The following is a 12,638-nucleotide window of genomic DNA, read 5'->3' as shown; positions in this document are numbered from 1 at the left end:
TATGCTATGGTACGGTTACAGTATTGGCCGCTGTGGCTCCCCCAACTCGTGGCCACGAGAAAAATATATCGTTCCCTCAACATATGATCTCGAGGCTACAACTTTGCATCGCGTGGCCACGACATAATGATGTCGTTACCTCAACAAAATGATCTCGTGGCCACGACATAATATGACGTTCCCACGAGATATTATGACGTTCCCACGAGTTAATATCACGTTCCCACGAGTTTATATGTTGTGGCCACGACAAAAATAAGTGAACCGAACATGTCCCCTCCCGGTCACCGTAAAAAATAGCCAAGAGGAGGTTGATCATTTTTGGCAGTTATGATGATATCAAACTTTTCTGATTATCTGATCTCATCCTGTATATAAGCTTTGAATTTATGGGTATTTAATATTTATTAATAATACATCAGTGAATCTACAGCATGATATCCAGCAATGTTTCTGTAATCAGTTATTTTGAAGAATATTGAAATCAAATGTTGAACTCCTGCTTGACTCAGCTACAGACAGACTTCAACAATCAGCATATTAAAGGGTTAGTTCACCCAAAAATTAAAATTATGTCATTAATGACTCACCCTCATGTCGTTCCAAGCCCGTAAGACCTCCTTTCATCTTCGGAACACAGTTTAAGATATTTTAGATTTAGATTTTTTGTCATGGCATTCACAGTAAAAACAAATGCTACCGCTCAGTCTTTTTGCCACTTAGTGGGCGTAACCTCAGTTACTCCGGCCAACGGTGACTTCACGCAACTATTTGCAAAAAAAAAAAAAAAAAAAAAAAGAAGCCTCCTAAGACATGTTAGATGCTATAAGAACACTAGCATAATGGTGACTCACAGTTCTTGCACCAGTGGTTATTTCAAGGTGTATCACAGAAGGTATTTCAATTATGTAATTTGTGTTTTAAGGTATAGAAAAACTTGTCTGATGTTCAAAATACATTTCAAAGTTGTTTATTTGTGTTTATACAAATCTTTTAAACCAAATTAACCTGAAGATTATATGTATACACAATTCTTTAAAGTAAATATTAATCTAATGCTAATTTATAAATATATTATTGTTCATTGATAATTAATGTGTTCATAATTAAATAATTAATTATGTTAACATAATATGTAACTTTATTGTTCTCAAGTTAATAATGCAAACTGCTGTTTTTTAAAATGTTAAAAAATCATAGAAACATTGTGTACTTTCTTTTTCAGGTCAATGAAGTAACTCTGCCTGATGCAAAATGGAAAATGGGACATTTTTTTACTTGATGTTGTTTGAAAATCTTGGGTACATAAGATATGCTTTCTTCAGTTTAGGATTTATTCTGTACTGTGCTATCATATTATTTAATGTCCTTATTATGCTTGCAATATTTCTGGAAAGGACTTTACATCAGCCCATGTACATTCTGATTTCATGTTTGTCTATCAACTCTGTGTTTGGAACAGCTGGCTTTTTTCCAAGAGCACTGGCAGACTTGCTGTCTGATACACACTCAATCTCCCTTGAAGCATGTATCTTACAGTCTATTGTAATTTTCACGTATGCTGCAAATGAATATAAAATATTAATGTTAATGGCAATTGACAGATTTGCCGCAATCAGTAAACCTTTACAATACCACAACATAATTACACCAAGGTTTTTAATTGTTTCAGTAGGTATAAACATGGCTTATCCAATGATTTTACTTAGTATTTGTGGTCTTTTAAGTACAAAACTGAGAATATGTGGTAACAAATTGTTTAAGGTGTACTGCCACAACTATGAAGTAGTCAAGCTTTCTTGCGAAAGCACAATAATTACTAATGTTTTTGGTTTGTTTATATTAATCACAACTATTCTCATCCCTTTAAGTTTAATATTATATTCTTATGTAAACATTTTTATTGTTTGTCAAAGAAGCTCATCACAGTTCAAGGGCAAAGCTTATCAAACTTGTATTCCACACATAGTGGTCCTTTTGAATTTCTCAATTGCTGTTATTTCTGAGGTCACTTTGAGTCGAGTTATGACCTTAGAACTTCCTATATGGCTGTCAGTTTTACTTTCACTGGGGTTCCTTATTATACCACCCATCCTGAACCCCCTTGTTTATGCTTTAAACCTGCCTGATATTCGCAAAAAAATTATGCGTCTTATAAACCCCTTCAGGTAGATGATTTATTTTTCTTTCTGTTGTAATAAATGTTACACAGAATAATATACAGACTATTATTAATATTATTATTATTATTATTTTTAAGAATTGTAACCAAATTAAAAGTTTCCTATTCTAAAGTTATGCCTTCCATGCTACATTTTAATGATTGTTGGACCAAATGGACCATATTTGGGGTGCAATGGTATGATCTGTCCATAAGCCACATTTTGCCCACTTTTTGTCTCATCACACACAAAATCCCTTTGCGACAGCATCAGAGAATAAAACTTTCAGAGAAATGTGTGTGTGTGTACTTGAACCAGATCTTTATAATAATCACTTTACATCCAATATTGTGAAAACAACGGCCCCTGTATGTGCGAAGGTTACTGTGTTTCCCTGTTCTCTGAAACAGGGAAATGAGCATATAGAAGCATATATTATACAGTTTGTACAGTATAGACATCATTATGTCTATCATAATGGCTATGTAATGTCCCCATAAAACATGAAAACCAAACGTGTGTGTGTGTGTGTGTGTGTGTGTTAACCATTTAGCTCTTTGTTATATTCACCTTACATCTAATATTGTGAAACTGACTGTCCCTTTATATGTGCTCAGGTTAGTGTGTCTCCCTGCACTCTGGAAGTAAATAAGAAATGAGCACAAAGCTGAATCCATACTTAATCATCTATAACTAATTGATGCGTGAACCTCCACGCAACGCTTTTTTAAGCGTTCAATGTCTATGGCGCTATAAGCGCTGTTAGAAATTAATGAAGAAATTCAGCATTTCTTTGCCACCTGTATGGATGCTTTATGAATCTTTAACACATTTACTGTAGGCCTACCATACTTTTTTTTTTTTTTTTTTTTTTTTTTTTTTTTAACCCAGTCAACACGTTGATCTCACAGTGATCTCACTATGTGGTCACAACGTCAGCAATGTGAGGTCACAGTGAGCTAAAACTGTAACCTCGCAGCGCACTCACTGTTTGCTCATACTATGGCCACAATATGAGCTCATTCCAGCTAGAAATGTTATTGTTCTATGAATGTTTTGAGACTATTATGTAATGTTTTCTGTAGCTAATTTTATTTTTGTTACCAGAATGGTAGGATAATACTCTCTAAAAACATTTTAAACATGTTTAGTGATAACATTGATAGAACATTATCCCCTAACATTCTAAAGTTTTAGCGGGATGTTTCCCCCCATTACTGCAGCAAAGCGCAGCAAATATAAAGTTAAGGAAACTAAACAACCGAGCGAAATATGTCTACTACCTCAGATTTAACGTTTGATCTGTACGTCAGCATCGGGGAATAACATTATAATGTCGTTCAAAGTAGAGAAAGCTGCTTACATGTACAAAGGTAACTGTGAAGAATTAAATGTATACACAGCATTTGTGTCTTTATCAGCTTTTCCATATACATATGTGGCGAGCGGGAGATGACAGGGAAAAATAAATAATAGCGAATGCTTAAAGGGTTAAATTCTCTTGCACAGATGGACAAACGCGAAATATGCTTGATGCTAGCTCTGCGATATAAGCAAAGTTCGCCAAACATCAACATGATTTTAAAGCAGAGGAGAACCATCATTGCAGCCTGCGCATATGCTTCAGTAATTGTGTGCAAGAGAGTTCTCAGGACTGTTAGGAGCATATTGTGTTTAAATATTGGCTTTAACAGGGAACTGTGGGTCTGAAATTTTAGGATGAGCAAGCCAACCTTTGATATGTGTGTCAACGTCTGTCCACATTCCTCTCCTACCCATCCGTCCCTTTGCAGATGCGCGTCGGGGTTTCTCTCGTCATTAAACCGCGGAGACATAGCCTAATGCCTCAGAAAATCCAATCTGCCTGTTTACACGACAGTAGCATTGGCACATATCTGATTTATTTCCACATATGAATGAGGCCTGAAACCGATCTCGAAATATCCGAATGCCATTGGATAAGTTGTGTCAAAAGGGAGGCCCACTGTCTTAGACTTTGAAAACCCCTGAACTATAGGAGCACACAAGGCTTGCAGGCTCGTATCAGTTGGAGTCAGGAATGAGACCTAGGTGGAGTATACAAATAGTAAAATCAATTTTATTCATTAAAATGATACAAACAATAAAAAAATATTATTTTTATTTTTTTTAAAACACCATCAACAATAAGAGAGATAATCAAAATTGGACACTTCCTTCCTACAGTAATTGGGTTGGGTTCGGCAAACAAACGACGAACTACAGTAAAGTAGGCCTATAGGACATAAACGGTTCCCTTTCGAGGGAACTCATGATGCGTAGATAACGCTTTGGGAACGCCCCCGGCGTGATGCGTCTGAAGCATCTATGTCAACTAGTCCAATGGAATGAATGAAATGAGCGTCACGGGTGGGTGACGTCATGACCAGGAAGCTATAAAAAGCGCATCCGGTGAAACCGGCTTTAGCTTCTGTTGCCTCAGCAAGCGATCTGTGTAACTCTGTCTGTTATATTTACTGTTGTCTGTCTGTTATTATGGAAAAACAAATGTTCAAACTCTGTGCCTCTCCCTGCCTGCGTTATTTAACGGGTGGGGACACACACAAGCTTTGTGTCATTTGTTTGGGAGTGGAGCATGCGGTATCAGCCTTCGAGGGGGCTGATTGCCAGCATTGTGAGCGGCTCCCTCTCCGCACGCTCCGCTCCCCAGGGTGTCCGCGGATCCTTAAAAAGTCTTAAATTCCAAAATGTAAAAATAAGGCCTTAATTAGCATTAAAATGTCTTAAATCCGCGTTTCAAAGGTCTTAAAAATACAATCAAACCGACACCATAAAGAAGATTTTATTTTCGTTTTAAAATCATGTAACATTTCGTCTATTTGTCACACAGAAAAAAATAGGCGGAACCAACTAACAAATTAAAAGTTAGCGGGGAAATTTTCTAGGTGCGTGACTGGATATTAATGTTAGCAAATGGTGAAAACACCTTACACCTTACTCCGGCATCTGCATCAGCTTCAAGCACCGCGATTTCTACACCACAAGACATCCGAACAACGTTTGGCTCCACCGCAACGCTCAGAGCCGAGGTACTCTGGTGTCTGCGTACTGTAACAAAGCACCAGTCCTATAACGCTAACGATGCTGTCGGGGACATTTTTCGAACCATGTTTCCCGACTCAGAAATCGCTTGCGTACATTTGCGTGCCGTAAAAAGAAAAAACTGCATACATTGCCAGATTTGGACTGGCTCCTTACATAACCAAACTCCTCGTTGCAGATGTTAACAAGGAAATGTTTGTTTTAATGTTTGACGAGAGCTTTAATGAAACGTCCAAAAATAAGCAATTGGACTTGCATGTCCGATATTGGGGACAAGATCACGTCCAGTCAAGATACCTAGGTTCACAATTCATGGGACAAGGGACAGCTCAGGATTTGCTTCACCATTTCAAAGTAAGTACCAACCCATCACTAATCATTTTTATGCATTCTAGCTAGCAGTAATTATTCTTTTTTGATATGTAGTGTGTATGTATATATATATATATATATATATATATATATTAGACTCATTAATATTTGTAATGTTTTTGAAAGAAGTTTCTTATGCTCATCAAGGCTGCATTTATTTGATCAAAAATACAAAATAATAATAATAATAATTTATTAAATATGTAGCCTATATAGCCCAAGTAATTTATTCCTGTAATGGCAAAACTGAATTTTCAGCATCATTACTCCAGTCTTCAGAGTCACATGATCCTTCAGAAATCATTTTAATTTGCTGATTTATTATTAATGTTGGAAACAGTTGTGCTGCAATATATTTTATAACCTGTGATACTTTCAGGATTCTGATTAATACAAAGTTATAAAGGAAGAATGTTTATTTAAAATAAATCTTTTGACTGACGTCATCAGAAAAGGAACACGTAACTTTACAGATTTTGATGAAAGATTACCATGGCAAACAATTTTTTTTCTGTGTATTAACTTGCACGGATTAATTGTTCACCACAAGAATAGTAATATGCGCTAACAAAGTAAATAGGGTCAATTTTGATTTCATGCCGACTTTGAAATAGAAAACCATTGTTTTAAATTGTAATAATATTTGGTAATATTACTGTTTTTTTCTATTTTTGATCAAATAAATGCAGCCTTGGAATATTGACATACCAATATGCCAAACTTTGATCTCATTATTTTATTTAACTTTTGTTTGTAGGAATGTGCACAGCAGCTAGACTTGCAGAAGCTTCTATCTGTTTCTATGGATGGACCAAATGTAAATTGGAAGTTTTCAGAACTGCTGCAACAAGAGCATCGTGAGCAGTTTGGTGGCACACAGCTAATTGTGGTGGGGAGCTGTGGCCTCCACACCCTACATAACGCCTGCAAACATGGTTTCTCCATGTAGAAGCTAGAGAAGGTTCTGAGGGCCTTGCACATACTCTTCCACAATGCGCCAGCTTGGAAATTTCCACTTCTGTTTTGTGGACACAGGTGGCTCGAAAATCTACCAGTCGTGGGGAGAGCTTTGGAAGTCTGGCCATCAGTGACCATGTACATAGATGCAGTCAGGAAAAAGAAGCTACCAAATCCGGGAACAGCATCGTATGACACTCTTGAAGTTGCTGAAAAAGACCCTCTTATTCTGGCGAAGCTACATTTCTACATGGCTATCACAAGGACCTTCAGTCCTTTTCTTACCTTCTATCAAACGGATGTACCAGTGATTCCGTTCCTTGCCAAAGACTTGGCTGAGCTGATGAAGGTAATTCTATCACTGCACTCTACTCTGATAATGCTAATAATTAATCTGATCATTTTAATTGCAATCTTATTTTTCTTCCGTTGCACCTCTTGTGTGTGGGGTTCCACAGGGCTCTATACTGGGACCAATTTTATTTTCCCTTTATATGCTCCCTCTAGGTTTGATTTTTGAGAAATTTGGGATTCAGTATCATCTGTATGCGGATGATTCTCAAATTTATTTACCATTTAAACATGGGCATAAATTTGCCATTCAGTCTCTTCAGGCATGTCTGGCCGAAGTTAAGTGTTGGCTTGCGAATAACTTTCTCCAATTAAATGAGGATAAGACCGAGAAGATTTTTTTTTGGAAATAAGGGGTGTGTGGATGATGACTGCCTGGGGTTGTTTCCTGGGAAAAAAATGTCTAGCGTGAGGAACCTTGGTGTCATTTTTGACTCGGAGCTTAAATTTGACCGGCAAATCAATGCTGTCGTTAAGAATAGTTTCTTCCATCTTAGATCAATATCTAAATTGAAATCTATCCTTTCTTTTGACGATATGGAGAAGGTTGTTCATGCCTTTGTGTCATCCCGTTTGGATTATTGCAATGTGTTGTATTTGGGTGTGAGTCAGGCTTCTCTCTCCCGTTTGCAACTCGTTCAGAACTCAGCTGCTAGACTTTTAACCGGTACTAAGAAGAGAGAGCACATTACTCCAGTGTTAATTAAACTACATTGGTTACCTATACGCTACAGAATTCAATACAAAGCATTGTTGTATGTTTTTAAGTCTCTGCATGGTATAGCGCCTGAGTATGTTACTGATTTAATCAGCCGCTGTCAATCCAGTAGATCTCTGCGCTCAAATGATCAATTGCTTCTCATGGTTCCGCGATCCCATTTAAAATGTAAAGGTGATCGGGCATTCTCTGTTGCAGCTCCTAGGCTCTGGAATGACCTTCCTCTGTCTGTAAAAACGTGTCCTTCACTGGGTGTTTTTCAGAGTGCGCTTAAAACTTATTTGTTTTCTTTAGCATTTGATAATGCTTTGTAAGTTGTGTGTCATTTGTTTGCATTGTTTTTATGTTTTTGTTTTTATTTTCTCTTTTTATACCTTCTGTACAGCACTTTGGTTCCACTTGTGGTGTTGAAAGTGCTTTATAAATAAAGTTGAGTTGAGTTGAGTTGAGTTATGGAAGTTTACATAGCTTAGCAGACAATGGTATTAAGCAAACAAAATGAAAACAAAACTTGTTACAATAGTATACTACTGTAATGACGAGTCACTCGATGTGGGATCCATATGCAGGCTTTATTTATAAACAGGGTCAGACAGGCAGAAGTCAAATACCAGCGAAACACAGCAGAGCAGGATAAACACAATCGGAGTCCAGGGACAGGCAGTGGGTCGAGGCAGGCAGCGATACAATCAGAAAACAGGGTCCAGGCAGCAGGTATAACAGGCAGGCGGCAGACAACGAGAATAAGGTCCAGATAAGGTCGTAACAGGTAAGCAAACACAGGAAACAAACGCTCAGAATTGTTCACAGGGAAAGCAATACTTCGCACTGAACACAGCGAGAGCTGTGCTTAAAAAGCCTTATTGATGAGTTACAGCTGGAACTGATGATTAGCATCAATTACGGGACTGCTGGGATTTGTAGTGAATACAGGGGAGAGAGTCAATACTCAGGCGAAGGTGCCCTCTGGCCGCCCGAGGAGGGGATCACGGAGTTCCTCCCTGTGACAGAGCCCCCCCCCTGCGAGCGACTCCTGGCGCGAGGAGGCTGACGGCGTCGGGGTCTCCCCCGTGATCGGGGAGCGGGTCTGTTCGGATGGGTTTGATGAAACTCGGCGATGAGGTTGGGGTCCAGAATGTCCTCTGCATTGACCCAGGAACGTTCCTCTGGGCCGAAACCCTCCCAGTCGACCAGATACTGGAGAGTCCTTCCCCGACGCCTGGAGTCCAGTAGTTCCCGAACCTGGTACGCCTCCTCGCCCTCCACCATGGTGGGCAGGGGGCTCTGATCACTGGTCACCTCCTCCTCCTCCTCGTTCGGTCCATTCGCGGGCTTAAGCAGGGACACATGAAAGGTAGGGGCAATGCGAAACCGGTTAGGTAGGGCAAGGCGGAATGAAACTGGTGTAATCTGTCTGGTAATTTGAAATGGTCCCACGTACCTGGGGTTGAGTTTCTTGCAGGGAAGCTGAAGGCGTAAATCTCTAGTGGATAGCCATACCCACTGGCCAGGGTGGTATTCAGGGCCTGGACGACGACGTCGATCTGCCTGCTCTCTTTGTCGACGAATGGCATGTTGGAGATGCGTGTGGGCTTGATTCCAGGTCGCTTCGCTGCGATGTAGCCAGTCGTTTACGGCTGGTACGTCCGTGGGTTCTCCGGACCAAGGGAAGAGAGGCGGTTGGAATCCCAGGATGCACTGGAAAGGAGTCATTCTCGTAGAGCGTTTCTGAATGGAATTCTGAGCATATTCGGCCCACATCAGGTAGCGACTCCACTCGTTCTGGTGCTGCAGACAATATGACCGCAGGAACCGTATGATCTCCTGGTTCAACCTCTCGACTTGCCCATTGGACTGGGGATGATACCCCGATGTGAGGCTGACATTTACGTTGAGTGTCTTGAAGAAGGCTGACCAAACTCGTGAGGTGAATTGGGGTCCTCGATCGGAGACAATATCTTCCGGCAGCCCGTAGAATCGGAAGACCAGGTTGCATAATTGTTCTGCGGTCTGGAAGGCGGTAGGGAGTTTGGGTAGGGGAATAAGGCGGCAGGCCTTGGAGAATCTATCGATGACGGTGAGGATGGTGGTGAAGCCATTAGAATTGGGTAGATCGGTAATAAAGTCTACTGCTATGTGTGACCAAGGCCGTTGAGGAACAGGAAGAGGTTGAAGTAGGCCGGCTGGAAGTTGGCGGGATGATTTCTGGGTGTTACAGGTAGTACATTGGTGGACGAAGGTGGTGGTATCTCGAGACAAGGAGGACCACCAAAATCGGTTCTGCAAAAGCCGGATGGTAGCGGTAATGCCGGGATGGCCGGAACTGGGCAAGGAGTGGACTAATTCTAAAACACGATTTCGGAAGGCTTCAGGGACATAGACCTTGTTGGGCGGACAGACCGAGGGTACTTCTGACTGGGAATTGGCTTGTTCAAGCTCCGTCATTATGTCCCATTGAATAGGAGCAACTACAAGGCCAGGAGCTAAAATGGTCTCAGGAAGCTGGGGAGCAAGATCGGGGTCTCTTTGTCTTGACAGGGCGTCGGCCTTGGTATTCTTAGATCCAGGGCGATAGGTGACCACGAAGTTAAAGCGTGTAAAGAAAAGGGACCAGCGTGCTTGCCGGGGATTGAGTCTCTTGGCTGTTCGTAAGTACTCTAGATTCTTGTGATCGGTCAGTACTGTGAACTGGTGTGTTGCCCCCTCCAACCAATGTCGCCACTCTTCAAACGCTGCTTTCATGGCTAGGAGCTCCCTGTCGCCGACATCATAGTTCCTCTCTGCAGAATTCAACTTCCTGGAAAAGAAGGCACAGGGATGTAACTTGAGGGGCGTGCCGTGTCGTTGAGATAGGATGGCCCCCAGACCAGTGCTTGACGCGTCGACTTCAACGACGAATGGTAATTCAGGATTGGGATGATGGAGAATGGGCGCTGAGGTGAAACGTTGTTTTAGTTGTTTGAAGGCTTGGTCTGCAGACTCTGACCACTGGAGACGGTGGGTACCTTTCTTTACCAAAGATGTGAGGGGGTTGGCCACTGAGCTGAAATTCCTGATGAAGCGGCGATAGAAGTTGGCAAACCCCAGAAAGCGCTGCAGTTCCTTCAGAGTAGAGGGCTGGGGCCATTCAAGAACTGCCTTGACCTTGTTCTCATCCATGGAGACTCCCTCCGGACTGATGATGTAGCCCAGGAATGTTGTAGAAGTTCGGTGGAACTCGCATTTCTCCATTTTGGCATACAGTTGGTGGTGAATGAGTCTTTCGAGAACAGCTCGAACATGGCGAATGTGGTCTGGAAGGGTGTTAGAATAAATCAAGATGTCATCTATGTAAACTATGACGGTCTTGTGCAGCATATCCCTGAACACATCATTGATGAAGGACTGGAAGATCGATGGACTGTTCGCCAGGCCGAAGGGCATGACCAGATACTCGTAGTGTCCAGTAGTGGTGGAAAAGGCTGTCTTCCACTCATCTCCCTCTCTGATACGGATAAGGTTGTAGGCGCAACGTAAATCCAGCTTGGTGTAGTATTTAGCGCTGCGGAGCAATTCCAAAGCTGCGGGTACCAGAGGGAGCGGATAACGAAACTTTACTGTAATGTCATTAAGGGCACGGTAGTCAATACATGGCCGTAAACCCCCATCTTTTTTCTGGACGAAGAAGAAACCTGCGGACGCAGGGGACGTAGAGGGTCGAATGAAGCCCTTGGCCAGCTCCTCCTCAATATACTGCTGCATGGCTTCAGACTCAGGTTGAGAGAGGGGGAATATGCGGCCCTTAGGTGGTGTTGTACCGGGAAGAAAGTCAATGGCGCAATCACTGGAACGATGAGGAGGAAGTTTGGAGGCTTTTGCTTTACTGAAGGCCTCCCTCAAATCGTGATAGTCGGAAGGAAGGTTGTTCAGGGGAGTCGTCCCACCCAGGATGGTGGTGGTCCGAATAGGCAGAGGCGTGATGTGTACGAGGCATTTTGACTGACAGGACTCGCTCCACTGAATGATTTGGTTCCCCTTCCAGGAAATGTGAGGATCGTGTCTGCGGAGCCAGGGTAAACCAAGGATGATAGGCGGATGAGGAGTGTGAAGAACATAAAATTGAATCCTTTCGGTGTGTAGAATTCCTGTACGCATGCATAGCTCTTGTGTGAGATGAGTTATCTGTCCGGAGCCCAACGGGCGCCCATCTATGGCTTCCACTGTCAAAGGAGAAGAGCAGGTGATCAGGGCTACTTGGTTCTGTTGGGCAAACACTTTAGACATAAAATTTCCAGCTGCTCCCGAATCTAATAGGGCTACAGTGGCAATTTGTTGGCTATTGACAGTGAGAGTAATGGGTACTGTGACACACAAATTAGGATTTAGTGCATCAATGTTCAGACTCACCGGTCTCGGATTCTCAGGGCGTGGTCGTGAAGGACAGGACAAACGTAGATGCCCAGCTTGACCGCAGTACAGACAAAGATGGTGAGCGACGCGGCGCTCTCTTTCATCCGTGGACAGGTGATAAGAATTGACCTGCATGGGTTCAGGCTCGGTGGCGACAGCTGGAACGAAGGCTCGGGGACCACGGACAGTGCGGGTGCTTGCTCGTCGGGATCGGATGAGATTATCGATTTGGATGGTCAAATTAACAAATTGATTGAAATCTCTGCCCTCATCCCGACATGCCAATTCAGATTGTAATTCGTGATTCAAACCTCTTCTGAATATTACCAAGAGTGTGTCATCCATCCACGATGTTTGAGCTGCGAGGGTGCGAAAAGCCAGAGCATACTCAGCCGCGGTCATCCTGCCTTGTGAGAGCTCAAGAAGACGATCGCCTGCGCTCTTCCCCTCCTTAGAATGCTCAAAGACTGCTTTAAACTGTTGGAGAAACTCTTCAAACGATGAAAAACCTGAACCTTCCTCTCTCCATACCGCCGTAATCCATTCCAGCGCCCTCCCGGTGAGCAGCGAGCAGACAAAAGCGATCTTGCCCTCCTCAGTGGTGCACT

At 42.2% G+C, this 12,638-nt stretch overlaps 1 protein-coding gene across 1 annotated transcript; it reads left to right on the top strand.

Moving 5' to 3' along the window:
• Window positions 1-1,254: 1,254 nt before the first annotated feature.
• Window positions 1,255-2,172, top strand: LOC311091040 (olfactory receptor 51I2-like; the record flags this gene model as incomplete). Its single annotated transcript, XM_084126771.1, has 1 exon — window positions 1,255-2,172. One exon carries the CDS (start codon window positions 1,255-1,257, stop codon window positions 2,170-2,172), a length of 918 nt encoding a protein of 305 aa, XP_083982897.1.
• Window positions 2,173-12,638: the final 10,466 nt, after the last annotated feature.

Source organism: Abramis brama, assembly GCF_963993115.1.
Source record: "Abramis brama genome assembly, chromosome: 10".
In the NCBI taxonomy this organism is placed as follows: Eukaryota; Metazoa; Chordata; class Actinopteri; order Cypriniformes; family Leuciscidae; genus Abramis; species Abramis brama.
The sequence above is the reverse complement of the archived record's forward strand: the minus strand, read 5'-3'. Positions and strand labels throughout refer to the sequence as shown.